Source organism: Cottoperca gobio, chromosome 15, assembly GCF_900634415.1.
Source record: "Cottoperca gobio chromosome 15, fCotGob3.1, whole genome shotgun sequence".
Classification (NCBI taxonomy): Eukaryota; Metazoa; Chordata; class Actinopteri; order Perciformes; family Bovichtidae; genus Cottoperca; species Cottoperca gobio.
In genome coordinates, this window is record NC_041369.1 from 702,961 (window position 1) to 726,789 (window position 23,829).

General features: G+C 40.3%; 1 protein-coding gene across 4 annotated transcripts in view; it reads right to left on the reverse strand.

The window, feature by feature from the left end:
• Positions 1-23,829, reverse strand: part of prkg2l (protein kinase cGMP-dependent 2, like) — a 34,565-nt gene that overhangs the window by 1,689 nt on the left and 9,047 nt on the right. For 2 of the 4 annotated variants that reach the window (XM_029449453.1, XM_029449452.1), the window contains exons 6-19: positions 21,655-21,760; positions 21,149-21,212; positions 20,932-21,009; positions 19,422-19,516; positions 17,546-17,614; positions 17,076-17,174; positions 16,852-16,987; positions 15,828-15,964; positions 14,279-14,368; positions 8,886-9,027; positions 8,624-8,787; positions 7,300-7,422; positions 6,895-6,957; positions 229-295 (exon numbers count right to left, since the gene is read on the reverse strand). In XM_029449453.1, coding sequence (XP_029305313.1) covers positions 229-295; positions 6,895-6,957; positions 7,300-7,422; positions 8,624-8,787; positions 8,886-9,027; positions 14,279-14,368; positions 15,828-15,964; positions 16,852-16,987; positions 17,076-17,174; positions 17,546-17,614; positions 19,422-19,516; positions 20,932-21,009; positions 21,149-21,212; positions 21,655-21,760 — 1,433 coding nt within the window. Of the gene's footprint in view, positions 1-228; positions 296-6,894; positions 6,958-7,294; positions 7,423-8,623; positions 8,788-8,885; positions 9,028-14,278; positions 14,369-15,827; positions 15,965-16,851; positions 16,988-17,075; positions 17,175-17,485; positions 17,526-17,545; positions 17,615-19,421; positions 19,517-20,931; positions 21,010-21,148; positions 21,213-21,654; positions 21,761-23,829 lie in introns of those variants that run through there. The other 2 variants (XR_003833504.1, XM_029449454.1) reach the window with 2 other exon arrangements.

The following is a 23,829-nucleotide window of genomic DNA, read 5'->3' on the forward strand; positions in this document are numbered from 1 at the left end:
ACATACTGTATAAGGTTTGTCCAATCAGCTTTTTCACTTTCATTTAATCTCAAATTTCCATTAAATGTCTCGAATAATATCATAATCAACATGGCAGTTTTAAAGAGATGAAAGCAGTTGATTGCATTCTCCTAAATTCTATTGAACTGAAATGTTGTTTCTACAGATCGTTGTGGGACTTTCTGATGGTGTTTGTTCATTGTTAGAAAACAAAGGTCATAGTGTCACCTCTCTCCTCAACGGAGACAGCAGCTTGTGACGCCTCAAACCCTCCCAGTTGAAGCCCTGGAACCACCTATAAAACAAACAATTAAAAAAATGAAAACTGAATGTTACCTTTAATCACATTACTGTTAGGTGAAGGTTTTCTAAACATAAATATAAACCACACAATGCTCCTACTAGTTTCAACCGTTAGCAATTACCTAATCACTGTTTTATGCTTATGTTTAATAAACACGGACCTCTTCAAGCCTCTTCTATACAATATATACAGTAGGGGGTCCCTGCTCCATACTACAGCAGTTCCTTGGTCCTTGGCCTGAAAAACATTGAAGACCCCTGATCTACTGTGTACTGTACTGCACAGGATTAAACTATCTGAATGCAGCTTGAGATCAAATTCCAAGGCCACAGGCTATAGCGCAGCCCAAAGAAGCTACATGGTGCCTCCCACCCATCCTTCCTGTGGGCTCACCACTCACAGGAAGAACCGCTGGGGTCGGGTGCGCCGTCACACGGGTGGCAGTGATGGTCAGGGTCCTCGACAGACCAGACCCGGGTAGCAGAGGCTGGCTCTGGGGACGTGGAACCTCACCTCTCTGTGGGGGAAGGAGCCAGAACTAGTGGAACCGTACTCCTGGATAGGGGTTGGAGTCTATTCTTCACCGGAGTTGCCCAATATGTGAGACGTCGGGCTCAAGCCCCCGGCTGAGCACCGCTACGTTGGAGTTCACCCCGGTGGACGAGAGGGTCGCCTCTCTACGCCTTCGGGTAAAGGGGGGGGGAAGGTCAATGATCGATTTTGTGATCGTATCATCTGATCTGAGGACGCATGTTTTGGACACTCGGGTGAAGAGAGGGGCGGAGCTGTCAACTGATCACCATCTGGTGGTGAGTTGGAACAAGGGGTGGGGGAAGACTTGGTAAACCCAAACGGGTAGTGCGGGTGAACTGGGAACGTCTGGAGGAAGACCCTGTCCGGGAGATCTTCAACTCACACCTCCGGCGGAGCTATTCAGACATCCCTGTGGAGGTTGGGGGCATTGAACCTGAGTGGGCGATGTTCAAAACCTCTATTGCTGAAGCTGCGGTGAGGAGCTGTGGTCTCAAGGTATTAGGTGCCTCAAGGAGCGGTAACCCTTGAATACACTCTGGACCTTGTTCTGGGATATGGTGTTGAAATTGAAAGTTTATTAGTGTGTCCACATAATCCTCATTTGTCAGACCATTTTTTAATAACTTTTGAAGTCCTGTTACTGGACTACAAGCCAGTAGGCAAAATATCCTACGCTCGATGTTTATCTGAAAGTGCTGTGATTAAATTTAAGGAAGTGATTCCATCAGCACTTAATTCAATACCAGGACTCAATATCAATATAATGGAGGACTCCAATGCTAACTTTAGTCCCTCACAAATTAATTATCTTGTTGATAGTGCTGCAGCCTCACTGCGAATAACACTCGACTCTGTCGCTCCTCTAAAGAAGAAGATCATAAAACAGAAAAAGAAAGCTCCATGGCTTAATTTACAAATCCGCAAACTAAAACAAAAGTCGAGAAATCTTGAAAGTAAATGGCGTTCCACTAAATTGGAAGAATCTCGTTTAGTCTGGTTAGATCATCTTAAAACGTATAAGAAGGCTCTCCGTAATTTGCCAGAGCAGCTTATTACTCTTCATTAATAGAAGAAAATAAGAACAACCCCAGGTTTCTTTTCAGCACTGTAGCCAGGCTGACAGAGAGTCACAGCTCTACAGAGCCTTCTATTCCTATATCTCTCAGTAGTGACGACTTCATGAGCTTCTTTAACGATAAAATTATAATTATTAGAGACAAAATTAATCTCCTCCTGACCTCAATTGGTAATGAGTTAACTTCAACTGTTGGAATTTTAAAAACATCTGTAACTCCTGAAATATATCTAGACTGTTTTACTCCAATCAACCTTAACCAACTAACTTCAACAATCTCATCGTCTAAGCCATCAACCTGTCTTTTAGACCCGATTCCAACTAAACTGTTTAAAGAAGTTTTACCCTTAATTAATACCTCGTTATTAAATATGATCAACCTGTCTCTATTATCTGGCTACGTACCAAAATCCTTTAAAGTAGCTGCAATAAAACCACTTCATTAAAAAGCCTAGTCTTGATCCAGAGGTTTTAGCCAACTATAGGCCGATATCTAACCTACCCTTTCTCGCTAAAATCCTTGAGAAAGCAGTCGCACAACAGTTGTGTGACTTTTTACATAATAATAGTTTATTTGAGGTTTTTCAATCTGGATTTAGAGTTCATCATAGCACAGAGACGGCACTGGTGAAAGTTACCAATGACCTTCTATTGGCATCAGACAAAGGACTTGTCTCTGTTCTTGTCTTGTTAGACCTCAGTGCTGCTTTCGACACTGTTGATCATGACATTCTACTACAGAGACTGGAACATTGTGTTGGCATAAAAGGAACCACACTAAGCTGGTTCAAGTCCTATTTATCTGAGCGATCTCAATTTGTACTTGTTAACGATAAATCCTCCATGACAGCCAAAGTCAGTCTTGGAGTTCTGCAGGGTTCTGTACTTGGACCGATTCTATTCACCTTATATATGCTTCCTTTGGGCAATATTATAAGGAACCACTCTATAAACTTTCATTGTTATGCGGATGATACCCAATTATATCTATCAATTAAACCAGATGAAACCAATCAATTGGCTAAACTTCAAGCATGCCTTAAGGACATAAAAACTTGGATGTCTAGCAACGTTTTGATGTTAAACACAGACAAAACTGAAGTTATTATACTTGGCCCTAAACACCTCCGAAACACATTTTCTAATGACATAGAAGCTCTGGATGGCATTAACTTGGCCTCCAGCACCACTGTAAGGAATCTTGGCGTCATCTTTGATCAAGATCTGTCGTTTAACTCCCACATAAAACAAATCTCAAGGACTGCCTTCTTTCATCTACGTAACATTGCAAAAATAAGACACATCCTGTCTCAAAATGATGCAGAAAAACTAGTCCATGCATTTGTTACTTCAAGGCTGGATTACTGCAACTCATTGTTATCAGGTTGTCCCAAAAAGTCGCTTAAGACTCTTCAGTTGATCCAAAATGCAGCGGCACGTGTATTGACAAGAACAAGGAAACGGGATCATATTACTCCTGTATTAGCTGCACTGCACTGGCTCCCGGTAAAATACAGAATAGAATTCAAAATCCTTCTCCTGACTTACAAATCAATTAATGGTCAGGCTTCAGCATATCTTAAAGATCTCATAGTACCTTATAAACCAACTAGAGCATTACGCTTCCAGACTGCAGGGTTACTTGTAGTTCCTAGAGTCTCTAAGAGTACAATGGGAGCCAGAGCCTTCAGCTATCAAGCTCCTCTCCAGTGGAACCAGCTTCCAGTTTGTGTTCGGGAGACAGACACACTCTCCACATTTAAGAGTAGGCTAAAGACTTTCCTTTTTGATAAAGCTTATAGTTAGGGCTGGCTCAGGTTTGCCCTGGATCAGCCCCTAGTTATGCTGCTATAGGCTTAGACTGCCGGGGGACACCTCCCTGCTCTCTTCCTTCTCTTCCTCTCTCCTCCCTCTCTTCTTCTCCCTTCTTCTCCCTCTCTATCTGTATGCATTTATGTAAATGTATGTTACTAACTCACCATCCGGGGTATCATCTCTGGAGTGTCTGTCTCTCATGTGGCAGGTTGCCACTGATAAAGTTTACGTCAGGATCATGAATCGTGACAGCGCCTGCTGACCTGGTCCTGCTGGACACCGTGAAGCCTCATTGACATTTTCCTGGATTCATCCATACTTTCAATTTTTTTTTCCAACACAACATAATCTCTGTCAAATGTTGTATTTGTACTATGTTGTTTATCCTGTACACACAACATCTATTGCACGTCTGTCCGTCCTGGGAGAGGGATCTCTCCTCAGTTGCTCTCCCTGAGGTTTCTTCCATTTTTCCCCCTTTAATTTTGGGGTTTCTTTTAGGAAGTTTTTCCTTGTGCGATGCGAGGGTCTAAGGACAGAGGGTGTCGTAACCTGTACAGTCTGTAAAGCACACTGAGACAAATGTATAATTTGTGATATTGGGCTATACAAATAAATTTGACTTGATTTGATTTGACCGTGGTGGACCCCGGTGGTCAGGGAAGCCGTTCGACTGAAGAAGGAGTCCTTCCAGGTTATATTATCCGGGAGGACTCTGGAAACAGTTGTAGGGTGCCAACGGACTCGAAGGGCGCCGTGGCAGAGGCAAAAGAGTGGGTGTGGGAGAAGTTCGGAGAAGCTATGGAGAAGGACTTTCGGTCGACACCAAGGTGCTTCTGGAAAACCGTCCGGAACCTCAGAAGGGGGAAGCGGGGAACCCATGCTGTGTACAGCAAGGGTGGGACCCTGCTGCCTTCGACTGAGAAGGTTATCAGTCTACTCCAAGGTGCTGGAAAGGAGGGTTCGGCCGATAGTCGAACCTCTGATTGAAGAGGAACAATGCGGATTCCGTCCTGGTCGTGGAACATCGGACCAACTCTTACTCTCGCAAGGATCCTGGAGGGGGCCTGGGAGTACATGTGCTTTGTGGATCTGGAGAAGGCGTATGATCGGGTCCCCCGGGTGATACGGTGGGAGGTGCTGCGGGAGTATGGGGTGAGGGGGTCACTTCTGAGGGCCATCCAATCCCTGTACGCCCAAAGCGAGAGTTGTGTCCGGATACTTGCCAGCAAGTCGGACTCGTTCCCAGTGAATATTTGCCTCCGCCAGGGGCTGCGCTTTATCACCAATCCTGTTTGTGATTTTCATGGACAGGATATCGAGGCGTAGTCATGGAGGAAAGGGGTTGCAGTTTGGTGGCCTGAGGATCTCATCGCTGCTCTTTGCAGATGATGTGGTCCTGATGGCGTCATCGGTCTGTGACCTTCAGCAGTCACTGCATCGGTTTGCAGCCGAGTGTGAAGCGGTTGGGATGAGGATCAGCGCCTCAAAATCTGAGGCCATGGCTCTCAGCAGGAAACCGGTGGATTGCCTACTCCGGGTAGGGAATGAGCCCTTGCCCCAAGTGAAGGAGTTCAAGTACCTCGGGGTCGTGAGTGAGGGGACGATGGAGCGAGAGATTTGCAGGAGAATCGGAGCAGCGGGGGCGGTATTGCATTTTCTTTACTGCACCGTTGTGATGAAAAGAGAGCTGAGCCAGAAGGCAAAGCTCTCGATCTTCCGGGTGATCTTTGTTCCTACCCTCACCTATGGTCATGAAGGCTGGGTCATGACCGAAAGAACGAGATCACGGGTACAAGCGGCCAAAATGGGTTTTCTCAGACGGGTGGCTGGCGTCTCCCTTAGATATAGGGTGAGAAGCTCAGCCATCCGTGAGAGACTCGGAGTAGAGCCGCTGCTCCTAATGCATTGAAAGGAGCCAGTTGAGGTGGTTTGGGCATCTAGTAAGGATGCCACCTGGCTGCCTCCCTAGGGAGGTGTTCCAGGCACGTCCAGCTAGGAAGAGACCCCGGGGAAAACCCAGGACTCGGTGGAGAGATTGAATTTCCTCACTGTCCTGGGAACGCCTCTGGATCCTTTAGTTGGAGCTGGCGGATGTGGCCCGGAGAAGGGAAGTTTGGGGTTCCTAACGCAGTCTTCCTTACTGGAGCTGCTGTCCCCGCGACCAGACCCCGGATAAGCAGTAGACAATGGATGGATGGATGGATGGATGGATATATGATATATTTATACTGTATATAATATTTTTAGCATTTATCTTAAATGTATTTATTCATTATTAAAGTCATGTATTTATATTTCCCCTTGCATTTCTCTATCTAAAAAGTTCAGCCCCATTTGGTCAACTACAAAGTAATTATTGGGAGAAATACCTAAGACAGCACTAATTGAAATAAGATGAAAGCAATATAAAAATCTTACACCATTGTCAAAACAATACACAATAAAATGGGCTGAAAGATGGGTAAGCATTTCTCTGGAGGCCCAGTAAGCCTGTTAAATTATGTTTGACATGTCTTTAGGCCCTGCATTGGTTATCAGGCTGTGCCATCATAAATATACTAAACCCTCTGACAGACAACACCAATCTCTAACCCTGACCTAACGTCCCTTTAACCTGCCATTACTACTCTCTGCAAAGAGCAGATACTCTGCGGCTTGAAACGTCATTATACCTACTGCTTATACTGACTGCACCTTGGCAAAAAATAAATAAATAAAAAAGGTCAGATTGGCTAATAACTCAGTAACTTGTGTTTCGTTGAATTGGGGCCCTGCCCCTCTTCACCAGCACCCATAACTTCAACAAAACTCTCTATAGCAAGTTATATTATTGATTACACCACCAGCTCACATCATCAGCTAACAACATGTCAAGTTACAACCAAGCAATCAAATCAAATCAAATCATATTTATTTATAGATCCCAATATCACAAATTATACATGCAATCACCCTCAGTTACCCCATTAACTAGTTAGGAAAACCACCATGCTACCTGAGACACCAAAGAACCCTAACAACACATTTGTTAAGTAGCGTTCTAACATGTAATAATACCTAAAATAATGGCAACAAAAAACACCATGGCAGGATAGATAAGCAACACACCACACACTTCTGTTTGTAACATCAGCAGATAACCTTACAGTTGGAAGTTTCTTACTTGTGTTTCTTGATGTCAATGATGCCATTCTTTTTGTTTCCAAGCCTCTCGACTGGGTTTAGCCTGAGACAAAAAGAAAGAATTGTTTATATTGGTTTAATAACAGCCAGGAAACTTTACACACTCCCAGGATTACATTTTGCTAACACATGGTTTAATAAACATAACAGCAGCCTCCAAACGTGACACGCTGTTAGCACATTTGTGACAAATATGTGACGAATGCGGATACGACCCACATCACTGTAACTGCAACATAACCATCCAGTCAATATTCTGAATTATATTGCCTAGTCTGCTCAACACCACCAATTACACAGTGATTCCCTGATTATCTGTTTAAATGACAGACTGAGCAGTAGGCTATTATCCTCATATCTGATCATGCTTTTTGATTCACCGTACTTGCAGAGTCTCCGGATGAGGTCGTCTGGTCGCTTCCCTATTCTCTTAGGGAAGTCCACCTTTTCAATGCCGTGGAGGACCATGGTGTAAATCTTTATGGGGTCTGTGCCAGCAAAGGGTGGGCTAGAAGAAAAACTGTTTTTCAGATTTCCCGTTTATTGCAAAGGAAACAATTCAGACTCAAATATTGAGTTTACCACTTTGGTAAATATGTTTATTTGCTTTCTTTCTAAGAAATTAGAAGACCAAAATCAATCTCATGTCACATGCATATTTTTTAACTTTGGACAGAGCCAGGAAAGCTGTTTCCACCTGCTTCCATGCTTTATGCTAAGCAAGGCTAACAACATCTTTCTCTCTTTTTTTTTTTTTTCAACACAACATAATTTCTGTCAAATGTTGTATTTGTACTATGTTGTTTATTCTGTACACACGACATCTATTGCACGTCTGTCCGTCCTGGGAGAGGGATCCCTCCTCAGTTGCTCTCCCTGAGGTTTCTTCCATTTTTCCCCCTTTAATTTTGGGGTTTCTTTTAGGAAGTTTTTCCTTGTGCGATGCGAGGGTCTAAGGACAGAGGGTGTCGTGACCTGTACAGTCTGTGAAGCACACTGAGACAAATGTATAATTTGTGATATTGGGCTATGCAAATAAATTTGATTTGATTTGATCTTGACTCCAGGTCTGTATTTAAAATATAGACATGAGACTGATATCTTGACATTTCACTGTCTGAAAGAAACCAAATAAGAGAATTTCTTAAAATGTTGAACTATTCCTTTAAAGACACACTCATTCTAAAAACATGGAAAGCTGCAATGCAAGAGTCAGAGATGTTTTACTATATGGGTACACAACTGGTAAACAAACACAATTATTGCAATCAAGCTGAAGTAAACATCCTCAAAAACAAACAAAAACAAAAACAAATATTAATCAAGGATGTTAACTAGTTTTCTTATGTGTAGTCATATTATAAGTTATGCACCTAACAATTTGTTGATAAGAAAATGAGTTTATTACAGTATAATTAGAATATAAATGAATACATCTGTTTTCCATTTATCATTTAAGATTGAGTTTTGTATCTTACAACACTCTCTTTTTTGGCTTTCCTGGGTCAGAGAATATGCCACCATTGATTTAGTTTGAACTGCTATGCTGAGGACACGTCACTCTACCATCACATCAAACCTTTCACCCAACTATGGGTGTCATCAAATGTGGAATCTAAGACTATTAAAAACAAATGTCTTTGCTTTAACATTTTCTTCTCCAAGAATTGCAAATCTCAATAGTGAGAGATTTTACCTTACTGACTTACTTGCCAGTGAGAAGTTCGAATATGAGAATTCCCAAGGACCAGCAATCAGCTCCGAAGTCATGGCCTTTATTCATAATGACTTCTGGGGCCACATACTCTGGAGTCCCACAGAATGTCCAGGTCTTCTTTCCAAGGCCAATCTTTTTAGCAAAGCCAAAATCTGCCTGAGGAAATACAGAGGAATATATGTTAAAACATAATACAGATACACATTGAATAACACTCTTAAAATGACATCACTAACAGATATGTTGTTGCTTACCATTTTGACATAACCCTCAGCATCCAGCAGGAGGTTTTCAGGTTTTAGGTCTCTGTAGATGATTCCCATAGTGTGGAGGTAATCAAAGGCCTCTAAGACACAACCAGTACAGAACCTGGCTGTGGGCTCATCAAAATAACTCCTGGTAGGTTATGAAAAGATCAACAAATTAATGGAATCCAATAAATATGCACAGAGCCGACTACTGCAGACTGCAGATGTTGCAGTTCATGTTCGGCTTCTTAACCACTAAATCAATGGGGCAACCCAGGCAATCACATGGTCTGCTTCCACACTTAATGTTGTATACATTTTGTTTGTTCAAAGCAACTTATAGATTCTGTTGAGAATTGGGGGTTGGTTTGAGCTATTTTGCCAACTCATCCACAGTCTAATGGCCCATCTTGAATGTAGCACTATCTCGAGGTATCTGTCAAGAGGTATCCTACATAGAGTGCATTTCTATCCACTAGCTTTTATGTGGATTTTCAATAGAGGGTATGCGCTCACTTTACCACCGGAACACTCCCCCTCAGTCATATTGAGTGGCAAAAGGTCAAAACAACATCCTGCAAAAATGGGAGTAAAACAAACAATTATCTGGTTAAATTAAAGGCAGTTGGACTCGACAGTGATCCTTACAATTTACCAAAGAACCAGTGGTGGAAATTTACATGTGGTGAGGAATCATAAGCATGTTGTTGCTCTCACTACAGAAGTTTTAGCTGCTTTTTTTAACATTGTGGAAAAACGTGCATGCAGTAACCATCCAGCAGTGAATAAGAAAAATGTGCAAAAAAACATTTGTTAAGCTACAAGTAGAGGACACGTTCGCTACCTCTAGGCTAATTTATGCAAGGTAAAATGCTATAGGCTTCTGCTAATAACGTTAGCATGTTGTTCATGTGGTAAAAACTTGACTAGCAAACGACAATTGTTTTGTCTGTGTACTTTGTGAGTTATAATGTATCTGAATTTTGTACTTTTGCAGCTCTTTCCCATTTTTGAGTTTTTTTGTGTTTTTGCAACATTCAAAATGACCGCTAACGCTGACACTCAGTGGGCTTAATAGCAGTGACTTCCGCCTATGGTGACGTCACGTGCATACCATCTCTATCAAGACTTTATTTTGTAAATAAGGCAAAAACCTTTTTATGCTTTGCTGAGATAGAAAAGTTTGTGTATTGATATGAAGAAAATGCGACAATGTGCAATGGAAAGGCTAAATCCTGATGCACTAAAGCTACTGCTCCACTAAAGAGACAAAAACCTCAGATCTGTATGGAACGATGAGGACACTATAATCTTCTTCACATTAATTTAACTTGAGCTCTTTTAAGAAGAAAAAGAACACATACTTCATTGATCCCCGAGAGGAGATTCAATTTCTTCACTCTTTTTATTTTATACATTACACACAAACAAACAGGACCTTTATATGCATTGATGGAGAGATGTCAGAGCGAGGGGGCTGCCCACAGGCACTGCGAGCAGTTTTGAGGTTTGGTGCCTTGCTCAAGGGCACCTCAGCAGTGCCCAGGAGGTGAACTGGCACCTCTCTGGCTACCAATCCACACTCCACACTTGTACGGAGACTTGATCAGGTGATCCCGAGTCCCGACTGAGCTACTGCTAACTGCCCCATATGACCTCATAATGTGTGTCGAATTCTGCAATAGTTTAATGTAGAATCAAAGTAGTAGATGAAAATGTGCATTCATTTGCATTTTGTTTTGCAGATTGTCTGGAAATGTAATTATAATTTGGACTACATTTGGATGGGAACTTGACTTATGTCAGCTTCCAATTAGAGTAGATTGTAAAAACAGTGGTCCCTTTATTTCTTCCTGCTCTTAATTTGCCGAGGTTTATAGTTTAGTGTTGCAGCATGCCAGTGTTCTACTGCAAAGGTACAACTTGATTTCCAAACCAACTGGTGCATCATTAGGCTTCTACACATATGTTAAATTATGTTATATATTATGTACTTATGATCAGGTCTATAAACAGGAGTTCTTAGCAATTGTCCGAACCTACCTTTACTGCCGTTAAAACCTGCCAAAGCAATGGAAATTCTAAGTTCAGTTTAATAGGGAGTGGGCGAATTTTTTCGAAAATACCTACAAACGACATACCCAAAGTAAATTGAAAGCTGCTCTTCAACCATTTGCACCAGCTGCATGATTTTGGTCTCATTGAAAAGATAACTCTCTTATTGTTCTTGCAAAACAGTGAAGAATCACTCCAAGTGCTTCTGGCACTGAGTAATAGTGGTCTGAATATACTGAATTTGAAGAAAATACACGTCTGAAGTTTGTTGTTGAAAAAAATGTCTGAAGATGGGTATAACTGGTAGTCCAGAGCTGAAATACATAATAGAAACATAGAACCAAGTGTTATCAAGTTCACCACCAAATTTCAGATAAAAAGGGATAAAAACTTAATTTATTAGACAGGTTTGTCTAAGAGTAACACCAGGCGTACACCAACTGTGCAATATGTACATGTACATGTACATATTATAATATTTATTAATCTTTTTTTTTATTTTTTATAAATAACTATTATAGACCCATATTACCTGTTAGTAGTAATCGCACGGAGTAAGTGAAGTATAAAGACATTTTTTTTCTAATATTTGTATGTTTTTTTGTATTTTTTTTGTACAATAAATAATAAATATTATTTTGGAAATACATTTTATTTTGAAAAAACAAACCATGGGAAGTGACGTATCTAACGAAAGAGGCGCACATTTCCTTTACGATGCGCGCGCCACCAGGACGCTGAGCTGTTCCAGGGTCAGTTTGTAACAAAAGAAGTGGGTGGGCACTTTCTTATGAAGTTGACACTCATTGGCTCATGAAGGTTGTAAAAGACCCATCGAAGCTCCGATTGGCTCAAATGAAGTGTCAATCTAACGCTAAGAGCCCGCGCTAAAACCAGGATGTGTCTGTACCGTGATGAGCGCATGAGATATTAAGTTATGACTGTTTATGATCACACAATGTAAAAATCGAGCAGCTGATTTCACAGATTGCAACACCTGTTCATGGACTTTTATCGATGTGACGATGTTCACAGTGGATATCTTTTTCCCGGAAACGAACGTGTGGACCTCTGGCAATGCCTATCTTTTTCAAAATATTGCTGAAAAGAGGATATTTATGAGGCTTTATAGGTAAGTTGGCTCAAAGTTATGATTTTGATTTTTAGTGTACTTGCTAGTTTGAGGAGCTGATTGTGCCGCTGTTGTGATTTTCACCTCCATATTAAAATTGACAAGATTCTAAGCTTTCCAAAAATCAAAAAACAAAAATGTTTTTTTTCAGAATTGAAAAATGTCCATGTACAGGCGCAATAAAACACCTGCTGGGCCCGCTGGCAGCCCGCACTTTCTAAGAGGTTAAAGATCAGCAGGTGGAACCTCAACTTCTCACCTTACTGCAGTCATGTAGGAATGTACTCTAAGGTGTGTCAGTCCACTGTGACCTCAGTGTTGACAGTGCTTACAGGTGCAACCATAGACTGTGTATATAGAGGTCTATATGTGAAGATCTTTATATACAGACGCTCCTTTAAATATCTTTATATCTTTACATCACTGTTTCTCAATATGTACAGTTGAGAGCCTCCAGCCCCGCAATTACTTCACTCAGAGCAGCTGTCAATCACAGCTTACCCCCTTTTTTTATAACATCAAATAATTTATTAAATTAAACTAAACATAAAAAAACAGTTCACATACATCAGCGTGATGAAAACTACCTAAAATGTCAGAAGAAAAATGTATTTGCCATGTACTTTGAGTTTTTACTTTGACCACCTCTATGGAGGGGGCCGGATTTAAGACTTACACTGCAGCCAGCCACTAGGGGGCGATCGAGATGTTTTGGCTTCACTTTAGTTGAGCTGTCATGTCGTCCATCTTTATATACAATCTATGCGTGCAACAGACTGGAAACACAGTCTGTTTTAAAAGGATTAGTTCACCCAAAAAACAATATAAATTGTATACAGTACTCACCTCCCTAGGCTCTCATGGCCCCAGTAGAGTTTTCTATCAAATGATCAATGAGAGTGAAGCACCCAAAAAAATAAAAGCATATCACTGCAAACAGAATTTGATGGCAGCTGAAGACAGCAAAAAAGATTATGAAATGTCTGAACTATCCAAGTGTCTTGCATCCATTCATAGGCTCATGAAAATCCAAACACAACAATTTTTGCAAAACCTTTTCTTTGTTGTCCATGCATGGGCACATTTAGAAAACGTTTCTGTTACCATAGAGAGCCTAGGGAGTTGAGTACTAGATACAATTAACATTGTTTAAGGGGGGGCATACAAACAAATGTAAAGTGCATAAAAAACTCACCATTACACTGAATTAGTGGGAGCCCTGAGCTTGTGTCTCTGCAACGAGCCGGTCCAATATAGGAGTATCAATTCTTCACCAATAGTAAAAGGTTTCTTCGCCTTAGCGACACGGTTAGTCACTAAGTATGATGCTCTCAGTGCACTCGCATGTGTTGATGTGGTGACCATCAGTAATTGTTTATGTCCTTCTTGTTCATGTTTTTTTCTTTAAAACAACTCCAAGGGCTTGTCTTTTCATGCCGGGTGCCGGCGTTATGAAGGCTTCGTTGCCTCATTTGCGAGCCTTTATAAAACAGAAAGACGACATGCAGAGCTACGTGAAGATTTCAAATAATCGATCAACGTTGTCTGTCTAATATGTTCGCTAGCTGTTAGTGTTGTTGCATAGCAACCACCTCACACTATGTTTTGTGCAGAAGGCAACAGAGGGACTATTTTATTTTTAACATCATTATTTAATAATAAAAACTATTTAAATTGGAGTATGTATTTTTCTTTCATATTGCCACACTTGGTAACCGTTTTATAAAAGCAATAGCTCACTTCAGACCGTGATATATGGTCATTATATCACAGTTAAGGGGGTTGTACCACGCCCTTTAACTGTGATATAATGACCATATACCACAGCCTGTCGTGAGCTATTTCTTAAGTATATTATGCAGAGCGGCGCATGTAGCGATAAACACGTATTGAGGTGTTTATCGCTACAGGTGTACTCCTGATGTTGTCTTTTTTGAAGTAAAGTATCACGTGACAGACGAGCGTCTTGACATGTGTCGAGACACAGACTGACAGACAGATGTATCCGGTGATTTTTCAAAGTAAAACCTTGCAAAATAAAAAACTTTTTATTCAATCTTTTTGTGCGGCCTGGTACCAAATGACCCATGGACTGGTACTGGTCCGCGGACCGGTGGTTGGGGACCACTGCTTTAAGTTACTCTTTAAATATCGATTTCTGGATGTTTTTATTTGTAGTTGTTATGTATGTAGCAAAAGGACCTACACTCACATGTCCCGCAGCACAGTCCACAGCTCTCCACCAAGACAAGCCTCCAGCAGCATGTAGACAAACTTATCATCCCGAAATGTTCGGAATAACCTGAAATACATGGACAGACAGGAGACAACACAAGAGACAACAGACAAGAGACTCTTTCTTAATTAATGGTCCACATTAAAAACACAACCTAATCCTCCTGCTAGCATGGTAACAATAACACAACATAAATAAAAAAGTGATAGTCCCTAGTAATAAGCTGTACATTGGTTGTGCACTTCCAGCAGCACTGCATTCATGCTTTGTATTGGTATTGATGTAGGCTCATTAAAGACCCCATCACCATTAAAGACTCCCATCACCTCAGCAACAAACTGTCCCTGAGTCTGCTACCGGCTGGCAGACGGTACCGCAGCCTCCGGGCCAAGAGCAGCAGACTCAGGGACAGTTTTATCCCACAGGTCATAAGACTGTTGAACTCCTGAACTCTGTGAAGTGTCACTACACGTTTATACTTCATATACCTGTTTATTACACACATCCACATAGTTATATATTATTACAGTATACAGTATTTATTCTACTGTACAGCATTTATTCTATATTCTGTTTTATCTTATATTATTTTATATGTATATATTTGAATTATTCCTGCATTTTACTTGCACCATTATGTCTCTTGCTTATGTTTATTGCACTATTTTATTGTTTTACTTTGACTTTTTTAAAGTATACTGTATGTTGCATTGTTGGAGGAGCCTGGTACTTAAGATCTTCATTGCCAAAAACTACCCTGTATGTGCATATGACAATAAAGCCTTTAAATCTTGAATTATTGAACTAAACTGATAATGCAAAGCTGAAAATATAATAATGCTAGTCTACCGACAACATGCCTATGATGCACTTCTATTGGCCTACAAAGGGCCCCCTAAGAAGTGAAGCACTGCAGATAACATTGCAGATACTGCAGCTCTTCAGAGAAAAGCTTTGCTGTAGGCTCTAAAATATCTTGTTCTCTGAACTTTACAGCACATGAACACTGGAATTTAAAAGAATGTGCATACTTAGATTTCCTTTAACACAGAGACCTCATACAAAACCTCTGAACTAACAAAGTATAAACTGTGAAGGAGGTATGAGGAGAGTTGTATTAGTGAAGTGGGAGAGTGAACATCACATTTTGGCTGAACTTTTCCCTTTGAATGACTGTCAACAGACTGCTTGCACAAGGTCTTTGTTCTGTAAAGTCATAGTCCAGATAAATCTCAGTAAGGTGGTGGGACCCGGGTCAGGAGCATTCTCCCAGCAGGCTCCTTAGCAACTCCACAGAGAAACTAACACAGCCCTCATTTCATCTTCTCCTTAAAGAATACATGAGGATTGTGTTGGCTAACACATCCATTCTCTAGCCTCTTCTTTTCAACATCTACATGCTTCCACTAGCTCAGATTACGTAAAACAACTAAATATCCGAACACGATGTTCTCATGATGTGGTTCCTTCTCTTTATGAAACAAAGACACCGGAGTGTGTAATGATGTATATGGCCCACACACACCTGATGATAAACACTGAGTTTGTTTGCTGAAGGATGTTTTTCTCAGAGTAGATGTGCTCCTGCTGTCTGGTGTCCACAATGTGCTTCTTCTTAATGCACTTCAGAGCAAAGGTGGAGTCCTCATCCTTTAGCTTTACCTGAGAAACAGCAGAGAGCAAAGGATTGAGAAAAGCTGCCTGAGGGACACTGGAAATCTATATTAAACATTACACACAAACACCTACTTATCATTGACTTAATGTCTTTATATAAAAATATTGTTCATTAAAAAAAATCAAATGTTGAGGCTGCTGTTATAGAAACTGCAGTTTCTCTAAAGCTGCTTTTACATGATCAGCGGTAACAGCTCTGCGCTGGCTGTGCCTTTGTTTTCCTGTGGAGAGATGCATGCCGCTAGTGTGGCGCAATGTTTAAAATTGCCACCGAGTGCTGACCTCAAAGTGTAAATTATTTAAACTTTGACCTCAATTGCCGCTGACTTTTCAAAGTGCAACCAATAAGATAACAGCTGATTGAAGCGGCACAGACAAGCAGGGGAGGTAACCATAGAAACGCAACTAAAACTAGCTGCCTCCACCGCCAGGCTCTGTGTGGTGACTGCAGAGAACATTTCCCATCATGTGAAGGCAGCTTAATGGCCACCTGAAAAAAACCCTCTGATTGTAGTGAAGATATCTCAGGCTTTTATAATGACTTTCTAGGATGATTAAAGCGACATTACATTATTGTCCTTATGTTCCATGAAGTAGATCAGATGTTTTATCCCTCACACTAACATATCCACTGACCCAACTGAAGGATGAGGTCACAAACACTGCCTCTTTATTTTTGCAGATATATTTTTCAGTATACTTATTTTTTGTGCATTTGCTACCTTGGTAATGTTTTTGCTCAAAGAGATGATGAACATATTAGTCAGTTTTAATAAACAACAAGATCAGTTTGCAAGACAAACATATCAACAGTAAAAACAATCCAGCTAAAGAAGTTCCAGTATAATGACTAATAATTTAGTGCAGCTCACTAGCTCCACTCGTCCAAATCCTCCCATGCCCAGTGTAGCTATGACCTCCAGCTCCTGGAACGGAAGGAGATAAATCTTCTCTCTCAGCCTCCTCAGTTCCTGGCCCTCTGCAGAGTCAATTTGAGGCGAGTGTGGCCTTGGATATGAATAACAAGGGACATATGGTTACATTTGGGCCCTGTTTGCTTTTTAGGCCTAGACTGACTCTGTCATTGTGCACTTACAGGGCATTTCTCCTCTCATCAGTCCTGGAAAGCTCATCCACATATTCCTTCAGGTAAGCCTGAAGTTCCTCATAAGTTCCCACCATTTGGTTGAAATTGCTAGAGAGGGGGAGGCAGGGGGCAAAGACATGAACAACCTTGTTTTGTGTGTGTGAGTGAGTGTGTGCGTACGTGCGTGCGCGCGTGTGTGTGTGTGTGTGTGGTGCATCCACTGCCATTTATAAGCACAGGTTTGCTTTTAATTATATAAAGCAGGTTATAGTATTTCTTTATTTCTGGTTTCATTTTGTTATTTTCTATAAAGAAATATGTGTTTATGAACTTTTCCCTGACTGCTTGACCTAATGACACATCTTCTCGTAATATGTATAAAGAATATAGTTTATTGTATTACAAAAATACTTATTTACTTTTGAGGATGGTCTTTATGAGTCCAGCTGTACATAATAACATACACAGCAGCTACTCACTCTCTGTCCACCACCAGGCAGTGTGTGTCGTTCTCATTGCAGATGATGTTGGCTGAGCGAACATCCTCACTGTAAACATAAACGTATAGTTCAGAGACAGATGCAGAGACATGATGCAGAGACAGAATGCAGGACAGGATAAAGTAAGATGCACTGACAGGATGTAGTAAGAGGATGCAGAGACAGGATAAAGTAAGATGATGCAGTGACAGGATGTAGTAGGATGATACAGTGACAGAATGCGGAGACAGGATGCAGTGACAGGATGCAGAGACATGATGCAGTGACAGGATGCAGTGACATGATGCAGAGACAGGATGCAGTGACATGATGCAGAAAGTGGATGCAGTGACAGGATGCAGTAAGATAATGCAGTGAGATAATGCAGAGACAGGACACAGGGACATGATGCAGTGAGAGGGTGCAGTGACAGCATGCAGAGATAGGACACAGGAACAGGATGCAGTGACAGGATGCAGCGACAGGATGCAGGCACAATATGTAGTGACAGGTTGCAGTGACAGGATGCAGTAAGAGGATGCAGGGACAGGATGCAGAGACAGGACGCAGAGACAAGACACAGAGACAAGATGCAGTAAGAGGATCCAGTGACAGGATGCAGAGACAAGATGCTGGGACAGGATGAAGTGACAGGATGCAGTGACATAATTACGTATTTCTGGAAAATAATGAGTACATTTCTGAAAAACAAAGTGTGTTACTGTACTTCATAATCAGTTGGTGTTTCATTCATTACTGCAAGATCTGCATCCTTTTTGTATCCTCTTACCACTACTCCTAACTACATTACTATACAAAAGCATTGTCGAATACCCTGTCATCATATTGGGAAAATATTCTACACAGCATATTGTATGTTTAAGCAATAGCTCACGCCGTGGTATATGGTCATTATATCACAGTTAAGGGGCGTGGTACAACACCCTTAACTGTGATATAATGACCATATATCACGGTCTGAAGTGAGCTATTGCTTTTATAAAACGGTTACCAAGTGTGGCAATATGAAAGAAAAATACACACTCCAATTTAAATAGTTTTTATTATTAAATAATGATGTTAAAAATAAAATAGTCCCTCCGTTGCCTTCTGCACAAAACATAGTGCGAGGTGGTTGCTATGCAACAACACTAGCAGCTAGCGCGGTGTTCTGTTCGTTTGGGTTTTTTTCCATTTGGTCTACCTGCTCTTCACGTAGCTCTGCATGTTGTCTTGTAGGGGCTTTTTTCTCTGGAGATAGGCACTGATCAATCCACTCCTCCATAGTAAAGCTTTGTAAGTTTGTTTCTTAACGGACGTAATTTAACAGCTGTAACGGTTGTAGCTTTTTCTCAGACGCGGAGGGATACTGACTTGTTGTGAAAAGTAACTACAATTCTACCCGTGATATAATCTCATTATACCAAGGCTAAGAACCAATCAGATTGCTTGATTTGACATGTCCGTTTTATAATTTACAATAACCGCCCCATCATAAAGCTCTTTTATTTACCTTTTTGAACCCCACATTTGTGGTATATTGTTCCTGTGAAATGTGTTGTACTGCAATTACTTTATAGGTTTTGATGAATGTCAGTGTTTCTAACACAAAATTCAGTTATATTTCTCAGTACTGTACCCCATTATTTGACCTTTCCTCTAAAATGCCCAACTGTTAAACAAAGCCTTGTTTTCTGCCAGGTGGAAAAGTCTGAGGGAAGTTTTTATAACATTATTATTATTGGGCCATCTAATGTGATCAAATTTATCACAGATAAACAAAAATCATTGAAATACAATATTATATGTGTTTGTAAATTGTGTTGGATTTTACATTTCTACACTTTGTCCTCAGCCCTCTGTCTGTTGTTTGCACCTGATGAGAGCTTTTTCTCCAAAGTAGTCTCCAACTCCCAATGTCTTGATTTCCTGCGGTTCAACCAACCCCTCTGTGCTTTGAGTGACTATGACCTAGAGATAGAAAACATTAAAATGAGGCACAGCAACAACTACGGTTTAAATCAGTGCTGTCTGCTGTTGTTTTATAATAGGCATCATACAATTGAGACGATCAGTCTTTTGCTGCTGGACTTACAGTCAGTCAGTCAGTCAGTATACACGCTTTGGATAATTCCCTGAAATGTGTATCTTTTTATATGTAATTGGTTTTGACTAAGTTGCCAACATGCATCTATATACTCTAATGACCACTGTTTGGTTAAATTAAATCTCTGTTTGTATTGAAGTGACTGGGTTTTTAAAATTAAATAAACATTTTATTTTACTGGAGTTCTATTTCCTTTTCATTTTTCAAATGGTCCCGTTGTTTTTCTCCTTTGACTGCCTTCTTAACATTAAATGGGTAATTGTATGACTTTCATGCTAATCATAGCACTGAAACACTCTCATTATATTCTTTGGCTGAATAAAGACAAAACTGAAATAATCTTATTTGGGAAAAATTAGGAGAGACTTGACACAAAAGGACTTAAAGTGAAGAACACTGTTTAATTGATTGATTAATCATGTGAAAACAATAACTAAAACGGTTTCCTTATATCAAAAAATTTAGCCAAACCTAGAGGACTTATGTTAAATCATGATTTAGAAAAAGTCATTCATGCTTTTATTTCCAGCAAGGTTGACAACTTCAAACTGCTTCCACTTGTACGAAATGCAGCAGCTAGAGTTCTTATGAATAATAAAAAGAACCAATAACAACCATTACTCTCAAGTCCCTACACTGGCTTCCAGTAAGTCACATAATTAACTTTATAGCACAGCTGCTCATTTATAAAATCATAAAATGAAGCTGGATCAAACTACCTTTCAGATATGTTTCAGAAGTACACACCTGCTCGACCTCTCAGGAGAGAAATCTCTTAATAATACCTACCGTCAGAACTAAACATGGTGAAGCAGCTTTAAGCTGCTATGCTGCTCAGCTTTGGACCCAACTTGGTATTAAAAGTGCACCAACTGTAGCGAGCTTCAAATGTAGACGTAAAACCTAACTGATCAGATGCTTTTTGTTAACTGAGTCAATGCACTCTACTTCTATGTTCTCTAAGCTGATCTAATGCACTTTTAAATCTTTTATTCTCATCTGTTTTATTGTATTGTTCTATGTTTCTTTTACCTATTCACCTGTAAAGCACTTTGAATTGCAGAGTTGTATGATTATAAATAATATTTTTTAGCAGGGTTATATCTTTTTTGGAAGTGTTTTTGCTTTGACTAATGACATGTCTAGAATGCAGATTGAGAAAGGCCTTGTGGTTTATACTATCCACAGCAGACTCCAACCCTCTTTGTACAGGCTCCAACGAAATATTTGCTTTCAAAGAAGAAGAAAAAAATAATACAAGCTTGGGCAGATATCTCACCTCTCCTTTTGCGATAATAAAGAAAGTATTCCCTTCTTCACCCTCTCGAATAATATACTCGCCTTTTTCAAAATAGTCCTGAAAAGATAGGTCAGTTATTCTCTTGTCCACTAAGATGCAATCTGAAACTATTTAGTCAGAAACAGACACTGTATGGAACTGGATAAAATGCAAAAAGATCATAAGCATTAACTGTGGTGTTGTGGGAAATACTCACCACTTCAAGACAATCAACAACCTTGGCTAGTTTCTCCTCAGGCAGTCCTCGGAGCAGAGACACACTTACAGAGAAACAAATACACACATTTGTTATTGGTGCTGGAGTTGATTATATACATTAAAACTGCAAAAAATAGTCATTTGTCAAATTTAGTATTTAGTCAATTTAGAGTTAAAAATGTAATAAAACTTTATGATGCATTTTATTGACTGCCAATAAAATGCTACTAGAATGTATGACTTGTAATAATAATTTTAATAACAATTAGATTTATTACAAAAGTTAGAACTCAATATCTGTCAATATGAAACTAAGACATTTTTTGTAACTTTTTACCAGCCGCAACCGCACTGCTTGTATTGTTTTCACCTTGTGTGTCTGCGTCTGAGCAAGATGCAGTTTACAGGTGTGCGGTTTAAAGATGGGCCGCTCAAATTAGGTGCCCCTACTTTACCTGGACTAGTTGAAAGAAGACACACAGAGCCTCTCAGTTGTGTTTGTACCTGCACAGAAAGCTGAAGTACTCCTCATGTCTGGCCTGTGTGGTCTGCATCATGATGGTCTGGAAGGTCTGGCGGTCCAGAGCCCAGATATGAGACTGGGACACAGCTGCATGAGAATGAAACCATTCAACCTTTTACTTTATCGTCCCTGTGGAGGGTAGTTCAGGGCCCTTCTAAATAAACTGGCTTATTAGACAACATAAATGACACTGATTGGCCAACAAATTAATTAGAAAATGAATTTGGTACAATTTCAAATCCGCTTTTCTTTTGGCACTTGTTATCTCACTCAACAATGAACTGGCCTACAGGGAGGAGGTGAAACATCTGACAGACTGGTGTCACACCCACAACCTGATCCTGAATGTTGACTAAACAAAATAGATCATTGTTGACTTCAGGAAAAAACAGCACTGTCACCCACCACTCCTCCTCAACGGCTCAGCAGTGACGACTACAGACAGCACAAAGTTCTTGGGGGTGCAACTCACAAACAGTCTGACCTGGTCCCTTCACACCTTTGGTGCTGGTGAAAAAGGCACAGCAGCACCTGCACTTTCTGCGCAGGTTGAAAAGAGCACAGCTCCCCCCCCATCCTCACCACATTCTACAGAGGCACCATAGAGAGCATACTGACCAGTTGCATCTCTAACTGGTCTGGAAACTGCAACACCTCAGACTGGAAGTCTCTGCAGAGAGTGGTGAGGACAGCGGAGAGGATCATCGGGACGTCTCTTCCTTCCATCAGAGACACTGTTAATAAACGCTGCCTCACCAGAGCCCAGAACATTATAAAAGACCCCACACACCCCCACCACGGCCTCTTCTCCCTGCTGCCCTCTGGCAAGAGGTTCAACAGCATAAGGAGCAGAACTACCAGACTCTGCAACAGTTTCTTTCCCCAAACCGTCAGACTGTTGAACCAAAAATAACTTCTCTCCAGAGCAATGTGATGTGAACTCCACTCTAAGAACTCTTAAATGTTATTTTATGTTATTTATATAAAGTACATTTATATTTTAAGTACACATTTTATTTTATATTTATGCATCAACACCATGACACTTTTAAATATTTATGACCAATTACTCAGTCACTTTTACAGTAAACCAGGACAAACAAAACTTCATTTGAATTGTACATTGTATAATCTCGAAATGTCAATAAAGTTTTTTGATTGATTGATTGATTGGTATTGCTACTATAACATTCCACATTATGTTCAGGTAAAGTGCAGAACAATTCAAACTGTTCTCAGTTGCACAGTTTTAAACTACTTATAATTACATGTACAACCTGTTTTTCAAAATGTCTGTATACTGTATTCAATCCAGTTAGCAGACAAAATGCTGAAGATGTCAGAGGAATAGTTGATAATTTTAGGAGATAAGCTTGTTTTCTGTATTTCCAAGAGTGAGATGAGAAAACTGATGTTATCTTGTGTCTGGGCAGATTTTGTAGATATGTCTTTGAACTTTGGACAAAGCCAGGCTCACTGTACCCCCATGCTTCCAGGCTGCAAGGCTATCACATCCTGACTCCATCTTAACACACACAACACAGACACAGTATATTCCAATTACACATTGCTTAACTATTCATTGAAGAGCATATGTGCAGAAAGTGTGGAATAATCCTTAAATTATATTGCAGACAACTAACCTTCAGGTATCTTTGACAGGCTGCATTTGTTTTCACACCATTTCACAACCATCACGTCTAATGTGTAATAGTGACAGTTATTTATTCTAATTTCCCAAAACAATCTTTATATTCTGATTCTTGCACAAGAACAAATGAAAAGCAAAAATACAAACATTTAAAAATTAAATCTTAACGTCATTATTTAAAGCCACAACAAAACAACTGAATTATTCAATAGCTATGAAGGCATCATTACAATGTAAATTCAATTATTCAATTTAAAACTGCTCAGATTAGAACTAAACATTCCATTGGCACACGGATTCATGGATGTTCATCCAAATTTGACCTGGTAGATTTGTGCGAGAGACTTGATAATGACCATATTGGGTGCTACAGTTAAAACTCATAAGCATGAAAATACCAGCATATGCGTACAGTAGGTGACACATGGATGACTAGTTTTGAGGTATATTTAATAAGTCCCTCTGTGAATACTCATCTCCTTATGTACCATACAGCCAGCAGGTG